The sequence below is a fragment of the Mustelus asterias genome, chromosome 18, assembly GCF_964213995.1.
Source record: "Mustelus asterias chromosome 18, sMusAst1.hap1.1, whole genome shotgun sequence".
NCBI classification, from domain to species: domain Eukaryota; kingdom Metazoa; phylum Chordata; class Chondrichthyes; order Carcharhiniformes; family Triakidae; genus Mustelus; species Mustelus asterias.
This window is the reverse complement of record NC_135818.1, coordinates 67912435-67939019: the sequence shown is the minus strand read 5'-3', so window position 1 is coordinate 67939019 and position 26585 is coordinate 67912435. Positions and strand designations below refer to the sequence as shown.

Below are 26585 nucleotides of genomic sequence, written 5' to 3'. Positions count from 1 at the left end.
AAACAGTAAGTGAAACATTCTTACAAGCTGCCTTTGCAATTGTTGCTATGTGGTTTAGTGGCCTAACCACATATATAATGAGATACTGTTAGCTCAAATAATTGACATAATAACTGCTGTTGCAAATAGAATTAAACATTTATATATAATAAAGGAAAACACTCGGGAAATATTTACACTGTGCTGTGTGCAGTATCGCCGTAATTGTATTCTATGGGAATAGGTTTATAATTTTGTAATACCTGCAGCATGAAGGAATGCTTACGCTACTGTTATGATGTCTTAATTTATAAAATTTGAAAGGTACAGCATTCTCAATTAAAGGATAGAACACAACTATGTATATTACATAAAATAATTTATGTATGTGGACTTCAGAATCGTTTATACATACTGCATTCACTTTACTCCCAGAATTGTGACAGAAATGAAAAATACAATATTCTGATGATGAAAACTTTTTTGTGAATGTGCCAGTAATGTGCCAGATGGGTATAGAGGGATCTGGGCCAAATGCAGGCAATTGGGACTAGCTTAGGGGTTTAAAAAAAAAGGGCGGCATGGACAAGTTGGGCTGAAGGGCCTGTTTCCATGCTGTAGACCTCTATGACTCTATAACCCAACCCGCACATCTTTCGACTATGGGAGTAAACTGGAGCACCCAGAGGAAACCCACGCAGACCAGACACGGGGAGAAAGTGCAAACTCCACTCAGACAGTGGAGTTTGGAGGGTTAGGTAGAAAGGTTAAAAGGGAATGCTCGAGTCTATGGCCAGGATGGCTGAAGGCGAAGCTTCCATTGGTAGGATGAAGGGAAAGGGATTCCATTTTCGGTTGAATGTGGAAGAACTCAGGGGAGAAATTTGTTCCCATAGAACTGTTTCTAATGTCACTACCAAGGTGCTGAATCCCCAGCGGCAGGCTGTAGCAGCCCACGCAGTTTCCTTCAATGGATTCCTCCTTCCAAAACTTTGTGAGGCTAGAGGAGTTACAGGGGTAAGGAAGGGTAAGGCCATGAAGAGATTTAAGTTTCAGTTTGAATTGGAAGGAACAAATGCAAATGTAGATCACAATGACTGGAGTTGGTGGCACAGTGATTAACACTGCTGCCTCACAGCCCCGGGTTTGATTCCCAGCTTGGGTCACTGTCTGTGCAGATTCTGCGCATTCTCCTTTGGCTCTGGTTTCCTCCCACAGCCCGAAAGATGTGCTGGTTAGGTGCATTTTCCATGCTAAATTCTCCCTCGGTGTACCCGAACAGATGCCGGAGTGTGACAACTAGGGGATTTCCACAGGATCTTCATTGCAGTGTTAATGTAAGCCTACTTGTGACACTAATAAATAAACTTTAAAAAAAGTAATGAGAGTGGGACTTGATATGGGATAAGAAGGGCACAGAGCTTTTGGTTAGTTGAAGCTTATGAAGGGTGGAGGATGGGTGGTTGGCCAGGAAAGCGTTGGAATAACCCATTCTGAAAATGATAAAAACAAGAATGAGAGTTGCAGTCACATATGGACTGAGGGTCAGAGACAGGGAACGCTATGGAGGCTCTTAATAATTTGAATGTTTACATTTTCTAACTATTGACAATCGGATAATCTGATAATACTTAAGGCTTTATAATTTGTTCTAAAAATTCAATTTAGCTTTCACAGACATCGAACAGGAGGATACTTTTCATGCTTCCTTCTCCCCTTAATATTATTTCTGAAGTTTATAATGTAACTTGATGTAAGCATTACCATTAGTCACCTCTCTCACAATTACACACGGCAGTTTCTGTTTTATAAAACATAAATTTTACTTGAAGAAAAATTTTTAAATGTGCTTTTGTTCCCCAAAATGATTTCAGAGCAAACTAATTATATAGAAATATTGCCAGAGATTGAGGAAGAAGGCTCTTTAATTTGACTAGATCCAATGTTACTGATATAATTTAAGAAATTATATGTATTGCACATTCGTACATTACAAGACATGCCTTTTGCTGGGCAAAAATATCAGTGAAAGTTTATTTATTAATGTCACAGGTAGGCTTACATTAACATTGCAATGAAGTTACTGTGAAAATTCTCTAGTCGCCACACTCTGGCATCTGTTCGGATAGACTGAGGGAGAATTGTGGCCAATGCATCTAACCAGTACAACTTTCGGACTGTGGGAGGAAACCGGAGCACCCGGAGGAAACCCACGCAGACACGAAGAGAACATGCAAACTCCACACAGACAGTGACCCGAGCCAGGAATCAAATCCGTGTCCCTGGCACTGTGAGGCAGCAGTGCTAACCACTGTGCCACTGTGCCGCCAACTCCAAGCCCACATTTTTGATGACTTCAAATAAAACCTATAAGGAAGGTACGAAAACATATCAAAAATATGAATTCAACGAATAGAGTTGGACATATTTAAATATTGTGAGGGACTAAGACCTCACACTGGAAATGTTTTAAATAAAATATCTTGAAATATACTCATTGTTATCTCTAAATATTTCAAACTGGGCAAAGACCTAAAATGACTAAATCTATGCATGTCTGTGACCCCAAACAAAAGAAGCTATTTGGCAATATTGGGGAAACTTATTCCTGAAGAGCCACAAAAGGCCCCCTGTGGGCTGCACAGAATAAATGCAAAGAGAGCCATACAAAAACCATCTGCATTTCCGAGCCCAGGTTGGCCAACAGGGGCCTGTTCATCTGCTCAGACAAAGGGCCCCACGACCTTCCTTTCAATTCTTAATGGTTGAGACATTTAATAATTTTGGGGATCCAGATGAGGGATATACATCCTTTGTCAAAGACAGTGGGAAAATTGGGAGTCATGTGATGTGGGCTTCTGGCTTGTGACACCAGTAATATTGCCTTGCTGAACTGCAAAGTGTTAGTCTACTTTTTCTTACCATTTGACTGGCAGCCTTACAGACCAGGAGCACTGGCCTAGGTTGGACACCTGGCCCCCATCTTAACTGTTTCTGTCTGGTACTGCTCCTGGCATGCCCTCCTGCACTCTTCATTTAACCAGAGTTGATCTCTGCACTTGGTGATAGTGGCAGAGTGGGGGATATGCTGGGCCATGAGTTGCAGAATGTGATTGAGTACAATTCTGCTGCTGCTGATGGCCCACAGATTCTTATGGATTCCTAGCCTTGAGTTGCTAGATCTGTACAAAATCTATCGCATTTAGCACAAGTAGTAGTGCCACACAACACAGCGGAGAATATCCTCAATGTGAAGACAGATCTTTGTCTCCACAAGGACTGTGCAGTGGTCACTCCTACTGATGCTGTCATGGACAAATGCATCTATGACAGGCAATTTAATGAGATGAGGTAAGGTATGTTTTCCCTCTTGTTTGTTCCCTCACTACCTGCCCCAGTCCCATTCTAGCAGTTATGTCCTTTAGGACATGACCAGCTCAGTCTGGCGCGGTGCTACTGAGCCACAATTAGTGATGGGCAGGGCGGCATGGTGGCACTGTTGTTAGCACTGCTGCCTCACAGCATCAGGGACCTGGGTTCGATTCCCGGCTTGGGTCACTGTCTGCGTGGAGTTTGCACATTCTCACCATGTCTGCGTGGGTTTCCTCCGGGTGTTCTGGTTTCCTCCTACAGTCTAAAGACGCGCAGGTTAGGTTGATTGGCCACGCTAAATTGCCCTTTAGAGTCTCAGGATGTGTATGTCAGAGGGATTAGCAGGGTAAATATGTGGGGCTTCGGAGATAGGACCTGGGTGGGATTGTTGTTGGTGCAGACCCGATGGGCCGAGTGGCCTCCTTCTGCACTGTAGGGTTTCTATGATTTCTGTGATGATTTCTATGACATTGAATTCCCCACCCAGAGTACATTCTGCTCCCTTGCCACCCTCAGTGCTTCCTCCAAGTGGTGTTCAACATGGAAGAGTACTGATTCATCAGTTAAGGAGGGAATGGTACCTGGTAATCAGCAGGGCGTTCCCTTGCTCATGTTTGACCTGGTGCCATAGGGTCCAGGGTTGATGCTGATGACTCCCAGGACAACTCCCTCTCGACTGTATACTACTGTAATGCTCCGCCACCTCTGCTGGGTCAGCCCTGCTGGCGGCACAGAACGTACCCAGGAATGGTGATAGTAGTGTGTCTGGAACATTATCTGTGAGGTACGATTCCGTGAGTATGATTATGTCAGGCTGTTGCTTGGCTAGTCTGTGAGTCAGCTCTCCTAATGTTGGCACAAGCCCTCAGAGTTAGGAAGGAGGACTTTGCACGGTCGATAGGGCTGGGTTTGTCGTTGCCATTTCGGGTGCCTTGGACGATGCCAGGTGGTCTGTCCAGTTTCATTCCTTTGTAGTTTTGAATAAATTGAGTGGCATTTAAGAGTCAACCACATTGCTGTGGGTCTGGAGTCACATGTAGCCCAGACCAGGGTAAGGATGGCAGGTTTTGTTCCCTAAAGGACATTAGTGAATCAGATGGGTTTTAAACGACAATCCATAATGATTTCATGGTCATTGTTATATTTTTAATTCCAGGTGTTTTATTGAACTTAAATTTCACCATCAGCCATGGTGGGATTTGAACCCAGGTCCCCAGAGCATTACCCTGGGTCTCTGGATTATTTGTCCTGTGACAATACCACTATGCCACTGCTCCCTGAGACAATATTTACTCTGTTTTTTCAATTCTTATTTTGGTCATTAGAGATTTCAATTACAGTGAAAAATATGCCAGGTGAAATTTATTTCAAAACCATTTTGAGTGATTTGAGTGGTTCTAAAAAATGTATTACCTATTGTGATATGATGACATATGACATAAGAAGTAAAGTTGTTACGTAGTGAAACGAAATGCAAAATTTCTAATTAAAAAGCTTTGCTGTGCACTATTCTGACTGGTGAAATAAATAGTTTTGTTTCAACTTATTTAGTCTGCACCATAAAGGTTTTAGTCATTCCTATTGCAGTCAGAGCTGTTGAAGCTGGGATGAAAGGTAGTCAGGGAATGGGGTTTAAATAATAGCCAGGGTGTAATGACTTCAACAAGGCCCTTGATGTTGGCCTCTTGGAGTATGAGCTCCCTGATTGAGGTCATAATTGCCTGCCATGTCCGAGGGCACCGTTAAAGCCTTCCATGCCTGCTGGGCACCGCAGGGACTGGGTTGCATTACTGACGCCTTCAATCACATTTTGATTTGATGTTTTAAGTTTCCTTTCCACTTTGTCTTTTGTTTCGGGCGGTTCCCTTCCTTTTGGGAGCTGCCCCTTTTAATTTGTCCCCTCGTTAATTTGATTTAGTTTATTTGGTTGGTCAAAAAGATTGGTCCTAATTGCCTGCCCAATCAGGGAGCCTCATCTGTATCTACGTGGGGTGGCGTGGAGTGTCACTTTCTTGCACCTGGGATGTGTTTCTGTGGATCCAGTCGCTAACAAATCTGGATGAATATAGGACTAAAAGGGAAGAAATAATATGATTGAGACTGTAGTCAAAAAGTTAACACAGTAAGGAGTCTAACAACACCAGGTTAAAGTCCAACAGGTTTATTTGGTAGCAAACGCCACTAGCTTTCGGAGCGCTGCTCCTTCGTCAGGTGAGTGGGAGTCCACGTCAAAAAGTTAAAACAGGCAAGTGGCTAGGGCAGGACTCAGGCAAGAAGGCACCAAGATTGCAAACAAGTAAATGAGTGCATGTTGTAGTTTTCCTTCGGGTGGCTCTTAACTTCAAAACAAACTCAAATAACTCATTGGAGCAGTAAAAAAAAAAATCATGATTGATTCAATGTACTTTTACACTGGCTCCAAATACTCAATATTGCATTGAGTTCAAAATGTCTCAATAGACTTCCTGGAAGGATACTGCCTGTCAGTTCATTTTATTATAGTGTAGCTCAATTGGATTTATCGCAGCAGCAGGTATTTTAAAATAAAATTTGAGAGCAGAAACAATCAACTTTATTTATTTACAACAGTATTGGGAAGTAAGATTTTCCCACAAGATTTTTCTCAGACATAAAAGTGTCACTTTCCTAATTATCATAGTCCACATTCAAAGGTTGCAAACCTATCTGAGTTATGTCTAAAGGCCACTGAATGTGGACAGGAAAGCCCAGTTAATTTTTAACTGGAGTGGGACACTGGCAATCAGCTGTTTGATAGGGATGTCAGCCATAGGCTTCAGAGTAAGGAATAGGCCTGTGGAGAGGAAAATTGGCACATTCACAAGTCAGAATAAAGTAAGTACGTTTATGTCTACAATCCAAAGATGTGCTGCTTAGGTGCATTGGCCATGCTAAATTCTCCCTCAGTGTATCCGAACAGGTGCCGGAGTGTGGCGACTAGGGGATTTTCACAGTAACTTCATTGCAGTGTTAATGTAAACCTGCTCATGACAATAATAAATAAATTAAACTTATGCTTGTTGATCCTTTGAAAAATTATTTGTATTTTATGTTTATAAATTGTACTTGCAGCTAATAGAGGGTCATTTTCAACTGTTGCCTCTTCTATTTGCATTGCAAAATAGGGCAATGGGCAGTTGATTTAAAATATTGCTTGCTTGATTTGCAGGTAGACCTCAACACGGATAACTAATTCTCCTGCCTAAACAAAGAAGGGGCCTTATTAAAGTAGTGAAATAAGAATCCTCGAGTTACTATTTTCATATGATAATGCAGTCATAATATGGGTTCTTTATATTTCAGTGTTGGTGGCTCATTGCTGAGATCTTGAGGCTTGTGTGTTTAAACCTAAACACCTTTATTGGTAGGCTTTAACTATTTAAAATAGAATCCCCAAAGTGCGCAAGGAGGCCATTTGGCCTATCGAGTCTACACTGACAACAATCCCACCCAGGCCCTATCCTCGTAACCCCATATATTTACCCTGCTAATCCCGCAACACAAAGGAACAATTTAGCATGGCCAATCCATCTTACCCACAGTATCACTCTCCTGTCCTAAATTGCCCCTTGCTCTGCTGAGCACCTTTACATTATAATGGATGTGGGCACAGATCAGATCTCATCTAATGCCAAGCTCTGCCCATTGGTACCAGCTGTTGGCTGGCCTAACCAACCTTCTAAAGGGATCATTGGAAATGGCTCAGAAAATGGTTCTGTAAGGTTTTGTTATATGAAGGATTGTATCTACAGGTCTGTTGATGGTTGCTCAGTGGCCCCCTATCCATTAGGCCCTTCTCCCATGCTCCCCTCGTGGCATCACTCCAGGGCCGTCAGTGGGTTCATTGCCCCATCCCACCCCAGTGGTGAACTGTGTGTATCCGCTGGCTCACTGTGCATTTAACAGTTTGCCCCACACACTGAGATGAGACCAGACTGGGAAAAAGGTCCAAGCCTCTCGCTGAAAACATAGTGCATGTCCAATCAATAACAGGCTCTTTGAAAGTAGTCCACTGTAGTCAGTGACTTTTTCTACAGTGCGGCTGTTGGAAGAAGCAAATCTTTTCTGAGTGCTTGGGATTTATGGAACTTACTGGTTTTTCAGTGGTGGCTGTAGAAAAAAAAGTAATTTGATTTGTTTGTTTTAACGTGGTTACTGCAGTTTGCTGACCGATTGCTTTTTCTATCTCTCTAGTGAATGGAAATGTTTTGATTGATTTGCATTTAGTTAATTAGATATTTAAGCCAGTCAGCATGGTTAACAATAGACAGTGGTTATTTGAGCCAATAATAATTTCTTTGCCTTTTTGGAGTGTAATAATTTTGAATTGACTTATCTTAAATTTTGATCCCTTTGAGAGTCTGGTATTGAAAAATGCTCCTATTTATTGACTACAGCTCAGCCTTCAAAATCATTATTCCTACAAAACTCATCTCCAAACTCCGTGGCCTGGGCCTCAGCTCCTCTCGCTGTGAATGGATCTTGAACTTTCTAACCCACAGACCATAATCAGTAAGGATAGGCAACAACAACTCCATGATCACCCTCAACACCAGTGCCCCACAAGGCTGTGTCCTCAGCCCCCTACTATACTCCTTATACACCTATGACTATGTGGCCAAATTCCCCTCCAACTTGATTTTCAGGTTTGCTGGTGACACCACCGTAGTGGGTTGGATCTCAAACAATGACGAGACAGAGTACAGGAATGAGATAGAGAATCTGGTGAACTGGTGTGATGACAATAATCTCTCCCTCAATGTCAACAGAATGAAGGAGATTGTCATCGACTTCAGGAGGCATAGTAGAGAACATGCCCCCATCTACATCAATGGGTACGAAGTAGAAATGGTCGAGAGTTTCAAGTTTTTAGTGTCCAGATCACCAACAACCTGTCCTGGTCCCCCCATGCCGACACTATAGTTAAGAAAGCCCACCAACGCCTCTACCTTCTCAGAAGACTAAGGGAATTTGGCATGTCAGCTACGACTCTCACCAACTTTTATAGATGCACCGTAGAAAGCATTCTTTCTGGTTGTATCACAGCTTGGTATGGCTCCTGCTCTGCCCAAGACCACAAGAAACTACAAAAGGTTGTGAATGTTGCCCAATCCATCACGCAAACCAGCCTCCCATCCGTTAACTCTGTCGACACTTCCCGCTGCCTCAGAAAAGCAGCCAGCATAATTAAGGAACCCACACACCCCAGACATATTCTCTTCCACTTCTTCCATTGGGAAAAAGATACAAAAGTCTGAGATCACGTACCAACCTACTCAAGATCAACTTCTTCCCTGCTGCTGTCAGACTTTTGAATGGACCTACCTCGCATTAAGTTGATCTTTCTCTACACCCTAACTATGACTGTAACACTACATTCTGCACTCTCTTGTTTCCTTCTCTATGAATGGTATGTTTTGTCTGTATAGCGCTCAAGAAACAAAACTTTTCACTGTATACTAATACAGATGACAATAATAAATCAAATGATCAGGATGTACTTTTATACTGGATACAAGCTGTAATATACATTGAACTTCCAATATAAACACCAATATAGAGATGGTTGCGTCCCTCAGGTCTAATATTACCAATTTCAATTTAAAACAAATAATTGATCTGGAGGCCATAAATACAGACATGAGATGTGAATCTATCATTCTTTTCCTTACCTCATTTTTGAGATGAGGTTATTGACCTGAAAAGTTAAACCTGTTTCTCTCCCTACAGATGCTGCTTGACCTGCTGTCTAATTACAGCACTTCCTGTTTTTATTCAGGAAAACATATCCACTGAACACTTTATACACGCCGAGTTATCTCCCTTGGGTTATATTTCTTCAACGCAAGAAAGCCAAGAGACAATCTGATTTAAGAGTTTAAAGTAATGATGGGAATTCATGGAGCTAAGGAATGATTCATTCTGAGAATCCAGAGCAAGGGAAAGCTACCATTGAATACAGATAGACAAACATCCTATTCCAGTATTTTATGTAAACTCATTATCTTCCAGGGCTCGGTTGGGTCAATACAGGAAGGGTGTTTTCCTTTTCCTTAGAACCAGGGAATGCAGTCTCAGAATTAGGGGTGGATCATTTAGGATCGAGATGAGGAGGACTTTCTTCACCCAGTGGGTGGTGAATCTTGGACACTCTCTGCCCCAGAGGGCTGAGGAGGCTCAGTAATTGAGTAGGTTCTAGATTGAAGTTGATAAATTTCTACATGTTAAAACCATCAAAGGGATACAGGGACAGTGCAAGAAAATGGCGTAGAAGTTGAAAATCAGCCATGATTTAATTGAGTGGCAGAGTGGGCTCAAAGGACTAAATGGACAACCCCTGCCCCTATTTCTTATGTTCTAATGCTCTCTCTCCACTGATGTTGCCTGATCCGCTCATTCTTTAATACTTATAAAGACAGGAAGACAGGAAGATAAATAGAAATCTGGGCTAATTTTCAACTTGGGCAGCGGCAATAAAACTGGTGATGGTGGATTAGGAACCAATTACCACATGATGCCTGATCATCCATTGTTGAGTCCTCCTCAGTTTTCATTTGCGCTATTGTAAAGAAAACAAAAGCACACATATGTAGACCTGCACATGCACATGTGTCTGTACTTGCAACTTTCCTGTAGCTTCTGAGATTTAAAAAAATCTATTAGAATCATAGAATCGTAGACATTTACAGTTCAGAAAGAAACCATTTGGCACATCATATTGGTGCTGGCCAAAAAAAAGCTATTCATCCATATCTCACTTTACAACCCTTGGTCCAAAACCATGTAGATTACAGAACTTCAAGTGCATATTCAAAGTTTTTAAAAAAATGTAATGAGGGTTTATGCCTCTGTCACCCTTTCTAGGAACCCACCATCCTCTGGATGAACAAATTTCTCCTCAACTCCCCCTTAATCCTTCTACCAATTGCCTTCAAATCTATGTCCTCTGGTTATTGATTTCTTTGCTGAGTCAAGTAAGTCCCTCCTGGCCACTTGATCTCGGCCGGTCAACATTTTATACACCTTAACTAAATCTCCCTGAAGCCTCCTCTTCTAAAGAAAGCAACACTCCAAGGTGCCTCTACACATCTCCATACGCTATCATTCATTATGTATTCCACTGCCTTGTTTACTCTCCCCAAGCTATGCTTCTGCAGAATTCAATTTGCTATCTATTGTCCGCTATAGTGCTCCATTGATAGAAACATAGAAAATAAAAGCAGGAGTAGGCCATGGAATCATAGAAACCCTTCAGTGCAGAAGGAGGTCATTCAGCCCATTGGGTCTGCACCGACAACAATCCCACTAAGGCCCTATTCCCGTAACTTCACATATTTACCCCACTAATCCCTCTAACCTAAGCATCCCGGGACACTAAGGTGTAATTTAGCATGGCCAATTAACCTAATCCGCACATCTTTGGACCGTGGGAGGAAACCGGAGCACCCGGAGGGGAGAACGTGCAAACTCCACACAGACAGTGACCCAAGCCAGGAATCGAACCCAGGTCCCCTGGAACTGTGAGGCAGCAGTGCTAACCACAGTGCCACTGTGCCATTTGGGCCTTTGAGCCTGCTCTGCCATTCATTTTGATCAATATCCTGATCCCGCCTTCCTCCCATATCCTCTGATCCCTTTAGCCCCAAGAGCTATATCTAATTTCTTCTTGAAATCACACAATATCCCCCTGCAGTCTGCAGCTTTCTCCTCACTATCAACTACATGCCCATTTTTGAATCATCTGCAAACTTTTTAATCATGCCACCTAAATTTAAATCCAGATCCCTCATGTGTACTACAAAATGCAAGAGGCCTAGAACTGAACCCCATGGAACCCCATTGGAAACAGCCCTCCAGTCACAGTAATACCCGTCGACCATTCACCTTTACTTCATATCACTGAGCCAATTTCGCACTTTCCCTTGGATTCCGTTGGCTTTTACATTTCCCATGTGGGATCTAATCAGGAGCCTTGCCAAAATCCATGTAGATTGCATCAAAGACGCTACACCCATTGATCCTCCTTGTTAGTTCCTCAAATATTAAATCAAGTTAATTAGCAACAACATTCCCTTGACAAAACCATGTTGGCTTTCTCCATGCTTTCCCTCAGAATTTTTGCCATTAATTTGCTCACTACCAACATTTAGCTAACTGGCCTGTAATTACTCAGTCTATTACTTTCCCATATTTAAACAATGGTCCAATGTTAGCAATTCTCCAGCCAGGGAGGATTGGAAAATTATGTTCTGAAGTGATAATGAAGTATTCTCCATATTTATTCACAGGATGAAGACCATTCTGTCCATCTCAAATGGTCATGAGAAGACGGTGATGGGGCATCTCTTAGAATTGCTGAAGGTGGCATGGTGATGGTACTCATTTGCTATTGATCAGCAGAAAAATTCAAGTTATTGATCCAACGATGATAAAATATTAATGATATATATTCTTGTGGTAATGTGGCCCCTTTAAAGGGTGATCCTATGTGGACCAGACCCTATGGAGTGGACGCGCAAGACGCTGGACAATCAGGAGTAAGGGCACGAGTCCTGGGACTGGGAAGACCTCAGCTGGAACCAGGGAGGAGAAGAGAGTAGACCTCTGCATATATGATCTGTCAGACCCTTAGGCCAGAATTCTACCGGTACGCCCGCCCCGATTCCGGGGGTGGGTGAGGCTCGGAGAACGGCATTCTCCATTGGCCTTGGGCGGGACCATATAAACCTCGGTCGGTAAAATTCTGCCCAGTGTGTGTAAATATTATAGTTTAATAAACCTTTACTCGTTGTTGGAGCCACATCGCGTCGCCTCCAATTGTTTCAATTCTATAGGCATGATGTTCGCTTAGAAGAGAAATCGAAGGTGATAGCATCCCTTAACATTGTGGCTTTTATCCTTTCCAGTAGTAGAAGGCAGAAACTGCCATTGAATTGTTCTCTGTGAACCATTGCAGTTCACCTTGCAGATCAACATACTGAAACCACTGCATGTCGGTGCTGGAGAATATTGAGCTCAATGACTGCTAATCAAGCAAACTGCCTGACTTGGACTGTGCTCAGTAGTAGTTCTGAGTCCCACTTCAATACAGTACTGAAGGACTGCTGTTTTGTCAGGAAGGCTATCTTTTGGAAGGAGATGTTAAACAGGTCGACATAGAATATCCAAAACCACTATTCCAAGGGCGGCACGGTAGCACAGTGGTTAGCACTGCTGACTCACAGTGCCAGGGACCCGGGATCGATTCCCGGCTAGGGTCACTGTCTGTGCGGAGTTTGCATGTTCTCCCCGTGTCTACATGGGTTTCCTCCAGGTGCTCTAGTTTCTTCCCACAGTCCGAAAGACGTGCTGGTCAGGTGCATTGTCCATGCAAAATTCTCCCTCAATGTACCTAAACAGGCGCCAGAGTGTGGCGGCGAGGGGATTTTCACAGTAACTTCATTGCAGTGTTAATGTAAGCCTACTTGTGACAATAATAAATAAACTTAAGATTTTAGAAGGTGGGTTCTCCTGGAATCAGGTCCATCAGTTATTGCTTAGCCAACATTACCAGATCTAAATTAACTGTTTATTTTATTCTTTTGTGGGATATGGGCATCAATGGCAAGGCCAACATTTGTTGCCCACCCCCAATTGCTGTTGAGCAGGTGGTAAGTCACCTTCTTGAACTGCTGCCATATATGTGGTGTAGGTACACCCACAGTGCAATTAGGAAGCGACCTCCAGGAGTTAACAAGTGATCGTGCAGGAAGAGCAAAATAATTTGAATTAGGATTGAGAAGGGAACTTGCAGTTGATGATGTTCCCCTGTTTACTGCCCTTGTCCCAGGTGATAGAGGTTGTGGGTTTGGAAGGTGCTCTCAAAGGAGTCTTGGTTTAAGATTTTTGAATAAAATGAAGATTTAAGAATTAAATGAAATAAAGATTAGATAAGTTTTGGATAAAATAAAGTAAGGAATTGGATAAAAGGGGAATAAGGATGCAGCTGTCTGGAAGGTTTTTGATATGCGAATTAGCTTAACAGCAGGGAAACAGGTGTTTACTTAAGTGAAATGAAGAACAATGGGGCATAGAATGATAGATGTTAAAAAAACAGAAGGGATGGGTTAATAGTGGAGACATAAGAATGTATGCTAAAAGAATGGTTTTCTAAAGCATTGTTTAGATAGAATAACATCAAAAGAGGAAAATGGTTTATCGATAGCAGGGGTAGCTCTGTACTGAAGGAGAAGAGGACAACAGCTGATGAGCAGTCACAACCAGATCCATGCACAGCAGAAAAATGTAATTCTCCCAGAGCACAGATTCGAGGCTCCAACCAGCTGTTTGAAAACCTGTTGGAAACATCATGCTGAACTGAACAAAGAAGACTTCCTAAACTTGAGGATAACTCGTAGATGGTAACTATTTGCTGGATTTACCTCATAAAGTTATACTGAATGGGATGTTGATTTGGGACAAGGGACTTTCCTCAGAGTTCAGGAATGTAGATAGATGGGAGTGAGGTTAGTTCCACAAGATACTGTGTGTGTAGCCATTATTTTAGTTAAATGTACCTTCATTTTGTACTGTGGCTCTTCTTGTTGTGTGTTTCTTTGAACTTAATAAACATTCTTTTATTTGAAAGCTAACAGCAAAAATGACACCTTTCCTCATTGGTTTGTATATCTTTCGTCACATTATACCAAACGTGCAAAATTAACAATTAAGAACCGGTGTTCCAAGTTACCCTTTTGGGATACCCTCGCACCTCACATCAGTCAGGTTCCTAACACTTCCATCTCAGAACATCAGCTGCCCCAGTTTATCCGTGGCTGACAATATCGTCCCTGCCTTTGCAATTCCAGGCTTGACTGCTCCAACATAAATTAAAGCGAAATACCATGGATGCTGGAAATCTGAAATAAAAATAGAAAGTTCTGGAAATACTCAACAGATCTGACAGCAGCCACAGAGAGAGAAGTTGAGTTAACATTTTGAATTGAAGGAAGGTGGAAATGCTGTGGGTTTTATGCTGTTGGAAAGGGAAGATCTAGGGTAGGGGAGAGGGTTGGAGAGATTAAATGACAAATATGTCATGAAACCAAAGGAGCAGCTAATGGTTTGTAATAAAGAAACAAAGCATTTGTCCAGAATGTGTGAATGGAAGAATAATGAACAGCTCTGCGCAAAAGCAAAAATATAAAAATCAAGATTCAGACAGCACATGGTAAAAAAAAGAATCAAATTGGGGGACAGAGTTCATGGTGTGTAATTGTTAAACTTGTCTAGAAGCTGTGAGGTGCCTTATCAGAAGCTGAGGTATCGTTTCTTGAGCTTGCATTGAACTTCACTGGAACACTGCTCCAATTCTGTCCTGGACAGTCTCTCATTCTCCATGCTCTGTAAACTTTACCTCACCCAAAACTCCTTTGCTTGTTGTTGTGTTTTATTCCCAGAGGTGACACCAGTTTCTGTGTCCAAACAGAAGTTTAGTTCAAAGCTTTAAAATGTTTGCAGCAGCCATTAGCTCGTGGTTTGTTTTAATTTATCTTTCTCAGTCACCACAGCCAGGCTTGACTAACAGCACACAGAACAGAGAAGAGTCAACTGTCATACACACTCCAGCACCAACAAATGTGTACTACATCTTTCCCCTTACAAATTGGATTTTAAATTATGTGACACTAGTATGCCTTTAAGAATTTTTTTTTAGATCATGTTCTCTGCAGATTGTAAGCAGTTTTTTTCTACTGTGGCACCGGCTGCCTGCTTAGCAGTCCTTTTATTGCTGCTTCAATGGATTAAATGGGGTTTTGTTTATTTTTACTCTGGGCTTCATACACTGTTGGATTTTATGATCTTTTGAATTGTTAAGGGGAAGATTGATTGACAAGTCAAAGTCAGGTGGATCCTCCACAGAAGAATCCAAAGAGTCACTTTCAGTTTTGGTTCGGGGTCACAAGCTGTCCTGGTTTCCAAGTTGCAGGCAGGTTTTCTCTCTCTCCCCCTTGTATTATAGATTCTGCTGGCTAGCTGGAAGCAGATCTTCTTGCCTTCCTGGAATGAGAATAGTCTTTTGCAGTGGTTTGCTGGCTAAAAGCTAGAGGCCGGCAGTGGCAATATCTCTACCTTGAGGTCTGCTGGAAATTACAAGGCTGAGAAGTCAGTTTGAATTCTCCAACCGAAGGACTAAGTTCCAGCATCTCGTGAACAGTCTTATTTTCTGTGTTAAGTCTGTGGCAGGGTATGTTTTAAGGAGGTTTGTTTGGTTGGAACATTTCATATAGTTGTTAAGGTTAATACATCATCGTGGTTGTTTTTTTTGTTTGTAATTGGTAAAAGTTATTGCTATATGTTAACAGTATTCTGAAATAAACTCTGTTTAATAAAAGCTCCCTAGTGGGTCATTTGAATCATACCTGAAGTGAAACATATCATGCCTACACTAGCCAAATGCAAATTGCAAAACTTATGATCCAGGCAGACTTCATAAAACACTTCGGAGTTTCTGACCTGGATTATAACAATTAAATTATCATAAACAATAAGCATTTACGAATTGAGTCATATTTTAATGTTCAGCATATCCATTTTCTCTAATTACTGAAATAGTCTTTGAGATATGAAGGTCACTGATGACAGTGCTGAGATCTATGAAACTGAGGTTGAGGTTCCAAATAATCAGCTTGATTATCAAAATTGCTGTTGCTCATTGGAAAAGGAAATGTATCTTCATCATCACGGTTCTGGAAATATCTTGATCTGCTCTCTATCAAGTGTCTTGTGTCCCAATTTGTGTTTCCACCCAATAGATAAGTATTGGTACTGAGCAACCACTTGGTCTGCTTCGGGTCCTGGTAAAGATGGTGCAAGTTTGCAGTTGCGATTTAGCCATCTGATAAAAAATCCAATCTCCAATTTCAAATCACAGTCTTGCTTGCATTTGCTTATCAAATTATGCTTTTGCTTGACCATGTTGCTTTGCAACACCTTCTGCTTTCGCTCTGACATTCTCCTTGGATAATGGTGATGACTTAGGAAAGGTCAGCAGCATGCAAAGGTTATGACCTATCATAAGTTCAGCTGGTGTTTATCAGTACAGAGAGTTTAAAAAAATGTTGAATGTCAAGGGTTGATGATTAGGTTCTCTCTTGTTGGTGATGGTCATTGCTTGGCACTTGTGTGTTGCAAATGTTACTTGCCACTTGTCAGCCCAAGCCTGGATATTGTCCGGGTCTTGCTGCATTTGGACATGCACATCTGAGGAGATGCAAATGATGTTGAACATTGTGCAATCATCGGCAAACATCCCCACCTCTAACCTTTATGATGGAAGAAAGGTCATTGATGAAGCAGCTGAAGATGAATGGGCCTAGGATACTTTTCTGAGGAACTTCTGCAGAGTTGTACTGGAGCTGAGATAACTGATCTCCAACAACAACAACCATCTTCTTTTGTACTAGTTATAACTCCAACAAGTGGAGATTTCTGCTCCTGATTTCCATTGACTCCAGTTTTGCTAGAACTCCTTGATGCCACACTTGGTCAAATGATACCAAGGCAGTCACTCTCTCTTCACCTCTGGAGTTCAGATTTTTTTGCCAATGTTTGAACAAAGGCTGTAATGATGTTAGGCGCTGAGTGACGCTGGTGGAATTGAAACTGAGCATCAGTGAGCAGGCTATTGCTAAGCCAGTGCCAGTTGATAGCACTGACTCCTTCCACCACTTACTGATTGAGAGTAGACTGATGGGGTGATAAGTGGCTGGGTAGGATTTGTGCTGGTTTTGGAATACAGAACATAACAGCAAATTTCTGGGTCGATGCCGGTTTTGTATCTGAACTAGAACAGCTTGGCTAGGGGCGTGGCTAGTTCTGAAGTATAAGTCTTCAGGACTGATGTCGGAATGTCAGGATTGATAGTCTTTGCTGTGTCTGGTGCCTCTGGCCATTTCTTGATATCAAGTGGGCTGAATTAACTTGGATGAAAACTGACATCTGTGATGCTGGGGACCACCAGAGGAGGTCAAGATGATCATTTGCTCAGCATTTCTGGCTGAAGATTGTAGCAAATACTGTAGCCTTACCTTTTACACTCATATGCCGGGCTCCCCTTCATTGACGATGGGGATATTTGTGGAGTCTTTTCCTCCAGTGAGTTGTTTAATTGTCCACCACCATTCATGGTTGGATCTGGTGGATCTTAGATCTGATCTGTTGGTTGCGGAATTGCTTAACTCTGTCAATCACTAGCTGCTAATGCTACTTGGCATGGAAATATTACTATGTTGTAGCCAATATCTCATTTTTAGGTATGCCTTGTGTTGCTCCTGGCATGCCCTTCTGCAATCTCTGCCTTTAAGAAATGTACTTTAATTATGTTTCTCTGCAGGATGTTATTAGCAGTCCCTCGGATTTTGTCAAAGTCGTGTTCTCTGTAGCCAGTGTCCTTTATTGTTACTGAAGTAGTATAATTGGCATCATGTTGATTTTAATCTGAACGAATGCAGTGTTCTCTTGTTGCAATCTTCCCCTGGGATGGCAGAGGAGAGCTTGATTGTGTGTGATTGACAGGTCAGGTTATATGGCTAGGGACAGCTATATTTTCACTGAAAAGTCCAGTTTTAATGTAGTTTTTCAGAAGCTGCTTGGAGCTGAGAGGGACAGCAGTGTTTGTCCCCTCTCTGGAGTGGAGTTTTGCTGTCTAAGTGTTGCTGTTTTAGATGCTGCTTTTGAGTTAAGAGAAAGCAGTCTCTCTCTTTTCCCCTCTCTGAAGTCTGGGGACTGGGAACTGCCAGAGACTGGGGTTTACCTCTCTGAGGTTTTGCTATTTTGAGGATATATCCTTCTCTGAAAACTGCTGACTTGGATTTCTGTCCATAAATGTTACAAAGCTGGAAATCCAGCATCATGTGAGCATACTTGTGTTTGTGCGAATTAATTCTGAAAACGGGTGTTATGTCTGTGGGATATTGTTTTAAATTGGAACAACAGAGATAGCTAGCTGTTAAGAGTTATACTGTGTTATGTTTGTAATTGGTACAGGTTATGCTAATTATTTTTATTATATTCTAACTGTGTTCTTAAATAAACTTTGTTTGATAAAAGTTTCCTAGTGGGTCACTTGAATCATACTTGGCATGAAACACCTTATGCTCACCCATGTCAAAATCAAATGAAAAACATAGGGTCTAGGATAACTTCACAAAACACTTTGGAGTCTCTGATCTGGGTCTTAACAATAGCTGCAACAGAATCTTTCCGCAGTGCTCTGGCAAGTTCAATAGAGTTGAAGCTGATGTAGACTGAAGTTTCTTTCATTGAGAAATTCTCTATCTCTGTGCTGGATTACAAACTACAATAGAGATAGTTGAACTTGAGAGAGAGTAAGTGAGAAATTATTATTGTTCTACTGTCAGATTTGTTCTGGACTCCTGCTTAGCAACTTGGCTGTTGTAATAGAATACATTTCAAAAATGGTTATTCTAGTAACATTACCTCTCTCCCATAGCGATTTCAGAAGGTAGTTGATTAGCTCAGGTCTGGGCAGTCCATGGCTATTGTTTTATGGTACAGGTGAATTGATTATGTAATGTCAAACCATTGACTCCTGAATGACCCATCTTCCATCTTGATGAGATAGGAAGAACATTTTCTGTTTAGAAATTGTCCTGGTAGACTTTCTGCCTCCACATTGAAAGGTAGCTTTATAGAAATGTAAATGGTAAGAACCCTGTAATTTCAGTTCATCCTTCAACATGATTCTTGACATCTGCAGGTGTGAAGGATATCCACAGGATATTGTCTTGTCAGGTCTTAATTGTAATTCACATAGGAAACTTCCAGAAACTGGTCACCTTGTAATACCAGATATCAGGTGACTAGTGGCAGCCATCTTACATCAGTGCCTTTGCTTGTTTTTTAAAAGTCCTTTTAAAGCAGTTTAATATATATTTGATCAGTCGATGAAATGAAGGATCGCATTAACATGTCCCGACACTATGACACTTCCCTCAACCTTCCCTACTCCAATGAGAACAGCCCCAACTTCTCCAATCTATCTATATATATATATGTTATATTTTTCATCCTTTGAACCATTCTCATAAATCCTTTCTGCCCACATCCCCCACTCCCTCCCATCCCCATATCTCCACATCCTTCCTAAAGTGTAGTGCTCAGAAGTGCTCCAGCCAAGGCTTAACCAGTATTGTATAAAGGTTAATTGAAAAGCAGGATACAGCAGATGCTGGAAATTTGAAGTAAAAACAAAAAACAAATGCTGGAAATACTCAGCAGGATAGGTAGCCTCTGTGGAGAGAGAAACAGAGTTTACATTTCAGGTCTGTGACCTTTCATCAGAACTGGGAAAAGCTAGAAACATAATAGGTTTTGAACAAGGGGATGGGTAAGACAAGAACAAAAGGAAGGTCTGTGATAGGGCAAAAGAAAGAAGAGATTGAATGACAGAGAGGTTCATACTTCAGGGCCAAAGAGAATGGTGATGGGACAGGAAAGAAACAAAGCAAGAATGTGCCGTGAACAGGTGTATTGTTGGTTGAAAGAGCAAAAAAATAAACGAGAAAACAGAACAAGCAAAGTATAGGAAAGAAACTGGATGCTGAGATTCTGGCCCGAAAGGTTCACCATAACTTCCTTACTTTTCTACTCTCTGCCACTATTTATAAATCCCAGGATCCTGGCTACTTCCTTAACTACTTCCCTACTTTACTTGAGGGCGGCACGGTGGCACAGTGGTTAGCACTGCTGCCTCACAGAGCAAGAGACCTGGGTTCGATTCCTGGCTTGGGTCACTGTCTGTGCAGAGTCTGCAGGTTCGCCCCATGTGGGTTTCCTCCGGGTGCTCCGGTTTCCTCCCACAGTCCGAAAGACATGCTGGTTGGGTGCACTGGTCACGCTAAATTCTCCCTCAGTGTACCCAAACAGGTTGCTGGAGTGTGACGACTCAGGAATTTTCACAGTAATTTCACTGCAGTGTTAATGTAAGTCTACTTGTGACACTAATAAAAAAACTTTAAACCTTTAAACTTTCCCCAACCTTAAATGATTTGTGTACATAATATCCCCAAATCCCTCTGCTCCTGCATCCCCTTTAGAATTGTACCTTTATATTCCCTCTCCTTGCTCTTCCTACCAAAATGTATCACTGCACAATTCCCTGGATTAATGTTTTCTCAGCCACCTGTCTCCCCATTCCACCAGCCTGCTTATGTCCTCTTGAAGTTTATTGCTGTCCTCCTCACAGTTCACAATACTTCTGTCACCTGCTCAATCTGAAGTTGTGTCTGCCCGTCGTCCGAGTCATTAATATAGACTTGCCTTACAGTTCACTCTTTCAGCCAAACTTCCAGTCACCCCTCAAAGACCCCACTGCCCCCTCCCGCCCAATATCTCCTTCCAGAAGCAAAATACTGCAGATGCTGGAAATCTGACAGAAAAGGCAACATCTGTGGAGAGAGAGAGAGAGAAACAATGTTAACGTTACAGGCTAAAGACCTTTCATCAGAACATCGACCTGAAAAGAGATAAGTTTTTTAAAAAATTACTCCATCATTAAAGTTACAAAGCCAATGCTCAGAATGGACCCGGCAAAACCCAAATCCACTCCTTGCTCGCTCCAAAAACCAAAATCCATTTGAATCCAATTCATGGTCCCCATAAGAGAGACAAACAAGATCCAAGCTAACAAGATGAGGCATTGCTTGGGATCAATCTTGGGATTGATTTGACGCTTGATCTTAGCCAAAAGACCGAGAGGACTCGCTGAGTGTTTACAGCTGAGTGTTTACAGCATTGTCTGTTCTTACACCCGCATTTTCTGTTTGATTACAATTCTGGAAAACACCTTTTGACTCTGGGAGAAGCGATCAGTAGGGTGACCGAGCTTGCTGCTGCAACGAGTGGGTGATTTCACACTCACTCACCGGCAGTCCTGTGCTTGGGGAGAATACAGTGCCCACCCCTTACCCTCCATCTCAGATACAACCGCAAGTCAACCAAAGGCAGAGCACCGGGAGTAAATGCCAGCGCCGGGGGACTGGGGGGAGGAGGGAACTAACTCGATTTCATCAATGTCAACTTTAGAGAAAAGTACACGCGCGGGTTTGCAAAGAAGCGCACGTTTGCTGACAGCACTGTCTGTAATTACAGCGCGTCTCTCTCTCTCCCTCTCCTCCTCGGCTTCCAGATTTGTTTGATAACAATTCTGGAAAACACATTTGATTCTGAGAGAAATGTTCTCTCGGTTGACCGAGCTTGCTGCTGCAATCCAGTGTGCAAAGTTTGCTCAGAGGCGCCCACCCCCAGACATTGCCAGGGGGAATGGGCTCAACCCACAGGTTGGCACTGGCTTTATGTGATGGGGAGGAGGGGGGAATGAGAGATCAGTAACCCAACTTCCCACAGATTGGGAAAGGGGGCAGTTGATGAGGAATCCCTAGGCTGTGTGTGTGTGTGGGGGGAGGGGGGTAAATGTGTGTGTGTGTGGAGGGGGGGGGGTAAATGTGTGTGTGTGTGGGTGGGAGGTATGAGTAAGTGTGGGTGGAGGGGCAGGTGTAGATATGTGTGTTGGTGAGGAGTCCCAGACTGTGTGTGTGTGGGTGGGTATATGTCTGTGTGTGGGGTGGGGAAGGGGAGGGGCGTGGGTGGGGAGGCGTCGGTGAGGAGTCCCCAGAATGTGTGTGTGTGGGTGTGTAAGGGGGGGGGGGTGGTGTGGGGGTGGGAGGGTTGTGTGTGGGGGGAGTGGGTGTGCCTGGGATTGGGTATGTGTATGGGGAGGGGGTGATGAGTTTGTGTTGGTGGGGAGTCCCCAGATTGTGTGTATGGGATGGGTGTGTGTGTGTTGGGGGGGGGGGGAGGGGAGGGAGGTTGGTGTGTGTGTGTTGGGGGTGGGGGGAGGTTGGCGTGTGTGTTGGTGAGGAGTCCCCAGAATGTGCGTGTGTGTGTGTGTGTGTGTGTAAGGGGAGGGGCGGGTGTGGGAAGGTTGTATGTGGGGGGAGTGTGTGTGCCTGGAATTGGGTATGTGTGTGGGGAGGGTGTGTGTGTGAGTATGTGTCTGTGTGTGTATGGAGTCGGGGGGGGGGGGGCGGGAGGTGTGTGTGTGAGTCGGTGAAGAGTCCCCAGACTGTGTGTGGGATGGGTGTGTGTGGGGGGGAGGAGGGGGAGTTGGGGGTTGGTATGTGTGTGTGTGTGTGTGGGGAGAGGGGGGGGGTGTTGGGGGTTGGTATGTGTGTGTGTGTGGGGGGGAGGAGGGGGGAGTTGGGGGTTGGTATGTGTGTGTGTGTGTGGGGAGGGGGGGGTGTTGGGGGTTGGTATGTGTGTGTGTGTGGGGGGGAGGGGGGGAGTTGGTATGTGTGTGTGTGTGTGGGGGGGAGGAGGGGGGAGTTGGGGGTTGGTATGTGCGTGTGTGTGTGGGGAGAGGGGGGGGGTGTTGGGGGTTGGTATGTGTGTGTGTGGGGGGGGGGAGGAGGGGGGAGTTGGTATGTGTGTGTGTGTGGGGGGGGAGGTGTTGCTGAGGAGTCCCCAGACTGTGTGTGTGTGGGGGGGGGGGGGGGGCGGAGGTGTTGCTGAGGAGTCCCCAGACTGTGTGTGTGTGGGGGGGGGGGGGGGGAGGTGTTGCTGAGGAGTCCCCAGACTGTGTGTGTGTGTTCCCCCCCGCCCCCCACCCCCAGCAGTGAGGAGAGCCAGAGGGGGGCTGAGTGAGTGAGAGTGCGTCAGGAGCGGAGTGCGCAATCGCGGTGCCAGTGCCAGCGATGTGCCGAGAGCGGCGGCAGCTCCAGCTGCAGCCCCCGCGCTCACTATGAGCCTGTTCCCGCCTCATAGCCAACATCTGGCCGCAGCCGCCCGCCCGCAGCAGCAGCCGCTCCCTCGCCACATCTCCCCACACAACTCCGCAGACCCAGGATGCCCGGAGGAAAAAGAGGGCTGGTGGCACCGCAGAATACTTTCCTGGAGAATATTGTCCGGAGATCCAGCGGTAAGATAACAACTGGCAGCGGCGCGCTGGGTGACAGCACTTTAGGCAGAGAGTGGCGGCGCGAGTCTTTATTCCCTCTGCATACTTAGCAACATTGCAATTAGGCAATTCAACCCTTCCAACCTGTTTCTGTCTCCTTTACCTAATCCCCTTGCATTCTTCCAGTTGCACTTAACAATCCATCCTTAAATATATATCTGAAGGTGTTGGGAGAAGAGATAGATCTGTTCAGAATTTGGATGTTTATGTTCAGGATTCAGTTTGAGCCTGTCCTCTTTCTCACCAGACAAATAAACGAGGAGAATTGCTAAGTATGATTGAAAAGTAATTTGTTGGAACACTTGTTCACTGTGGGAAGCGATTGAACTTTTCATATGTATATAGATAGAAGTTTATTTATTAGTGTCACAGGTAACACTACATTCTGCACTCTCGTTTCCTTCTTTATGAACGGTGTACTCTGTATAGCGCGCAATAAACAATACTTTTCACTGTATGGTAATACATGTGGCAGTAATAAATCAAATCAAGAAGTAGGATTACATTAACACTGCAATGAAGTTACTGTGAATATATATAATGTCTATGTATATAAAATGACTGAGCTGTATCCAAACATATACAACTACTCTTCTATACCGTCATTCTTACTATCACAGTCCCTTTACATGCTTTTGTAAGTGTTTTTTTTAAAGTTTTGGTACCACCAGCAATTGGCAGAGACTGGATTCAGGAGTCAGGGGGAAAGATTTGTCACCTTGGGTCACGTACAGGGGCAGGTGAGAGAGTTAACTCAGAGCTAACTCAGAGGGACTTGCGGGGCTCACTCACAACCGGGGCTGCAAAGGGAAAGGGTCCCAGGACAGTTTTACCTGAGGCGTCCCGATAAATCCAGTTTCAATCTGTTGGAATAGACACTTAGAAACGCGGGAGAGCAGAATAAACGAAATTACTTTGGGGATTGTGGAAAAGATGCTGTGGGAGATGATAGAACTGCGCCCACACTCAATACATAGTCATTTGCAAAAGAAAAACATGCTTAATCTAAAAGGAAATGCTACCTCAATGTTAGGTGCGAAATTCCCAAAACTGCGGGCCGCCAATTTAAAAAGGGAAACTGCTTATTTGCAGCTCACAGCATTTAAGGCACCTATATTTTATATTCCTGCCGGAACTTTAGTTGAAGAGATGTTTTAAAATTGCATCTTGTACATTTAGTGCTTCCTGTCTTCGAAGAGCTGGGGAAAAATGTCGAGACATTTGCTTCTGTGGGGGTTTCATATATAGATTATATCTGTTTGGTACAGTGTGTTACTTACTGGCAGCCTGTCTTGTGATCGTGGGGGACTGTTGACAAATGCTGTGTGATCTGTCCAAATCCCTGAGTGATGGGGGAGGGTTACGTGCGCTAACCGTTCAGGCAAAATCCAGCGCTGGGAAGGGGTTGTGGAGCAGAATAGATCATTTCACAAGCCCACCAAAAACTCCGTGGTATTTTTCTTGCCATTACGGGTCGCTGTTACTCCTCAAGCAGTGGCATTTGTAACCTCAGTACCACCTCCACACCTTAACCAGACACACTCCTTACACACACACACACACACACACTAATGCCTGTGGCTAACCTCGGCTGCAACCAACTTTCGAGAGAGTCATTTTGTAAGAAGACGTCAAGCAGTTTGACTGATACTACGCGTCAAGAGCCGGCTGCAAATCAACTCTTAAAAGCACCATTTTCCTAATGAGCGCTGCTGATCTATTTATTAAAGTGACAGGTTTCGCTTCTTATAAACCCGTCCTTTTAAAGTTCTCCACGCATCAGCGGAGAGACGAGAACGAAGAGGGGGGGGGGGGGGGATCAAAAAGGACGCGTGAAGGATTGTCCAGCAAACCAGTCGGGCGATGCACCAGGGCTTGCTATGGAACTTCGAAACAGATTAATTCTGCATTTTGTGTCTCACGACCTTCCGCTTAATTCGTTTCCTAATTGGATACTAAGGGATGTCGACTTATTTAGAAACAGCCAAACAGACAACCTAACCCCCAACATGATGAACATGCAGTATTCGCCACGAAATTTAGGAAATTAAAAACGAAATAGTTGTATTCTGGGATGCAATTTAAACACCGTTTCTATCCAGTAAGTGGATTGACGGGGTTATTCAGTCGGTACTGTCCCCATAACTCTGCATCAGGAATCCTGTCTGGATCGCTAGCCGTTAAATACAAATGAAATTATATAACTAGATGTTATTTTTTTCTAATGGGAACTGCGTGGATGTGCAGATTTGCCAAATACCCCGTGCCATCACTAAGACTGACCGCCCTCAGCTCACCTACTGCTGAAACTCTCATTCTCTGTTACTCCGAGTTTATTATTCATTCCTATACCATCTCTCTGGCTGGTTTCCCAATTTCTACTCTCTGTAAACTTGAGGTCATCCAAAAACTCTGCTGCCCTAAATAATACAAAGAACAACATGAAATTCGATTTATCAGAGCAAAATAAACAGAAGACCTCGCAAATTGATGGAAGGACATAAACAATCACATAGTATTCAACATGGACATTATGAAATTAGAAAATGACACAGTTATTGTATTTGGAATACAGTTTAAAACCCTTGGGATAACATCTAAAGTTTATCTATTAGTGTCACAAGTAGGCTTACATTAACACTGCAATGAAGTTACTGTAAAAATCCCCTAGTCGCCACACTCTGGCGCCCTTTCGGGTACACTGAGGGAGAATTTAGAATTCCAAAGTACCTAACCAGCACATCTTTTGGATTGTGAGAGGAAACCAGAGCACCCGGAGGAAACCCACACAGACATGGGGAGAACGTGCAGACTTTGCACCAACAGTGACCCAAGCCAGGAATTGAACCCGGGTGTCTGGCACTGTGAGACAGCAGTGCTAACCACTGTGCCAACATGCTATATACTGCACCAAGTCCTGTTCAGCCATCACTCCTGTACTTGCTGACTTTCATTAGCAAAAGATAATCCTTATATTCTAATCATTCAGTCGCCTCTCCCCTCCTTGTCACTGTAATCTCCTCCAGCCCTATAACACTGAGAAACCTGTGCTCCTCCAGTTCTGGCTTCTTGAGCATCCCTGATTTTAATCGTTCTACTATTGGTGACCGTGGCTTCAACTGGCAAGGCCCTCTGCCCCTCTACTTGGTTTTCCTCCTTAAAGATGCTGCTTAACCCTTACCTCTTTGACCATGCTTTT

At 43.5% G+C, this 26585-nt stretch overlaps 1 protein-coding gene across 1 annotated transcript in view; it reads left to right on the top strand.

Annotated features, from left to right (window-relative positions):
* Positions 1 to 23113: 23113 nt before the first annotated feature.
* kcnh5b (potassium voltage-gated channel, subfamily H (eag-related), member 5b) overlaps positions 23114 to 26585 on the top strand; it is a 327530-nt gene continuing 324058 nt past the window's right edge. Inside the window, exon 1 of the mRNA XM_078233204.1 lies at positions 23114 to 23347. Within this exon, the coding sequence (XP_078089330.1) occupies positions 23275 to 23347 (73 nt within the window). The 5' untranslated portion in view covers positions 23114 to 23274. The remainder of the gene's footprint in view (positions 23348 to 26585) is intronic.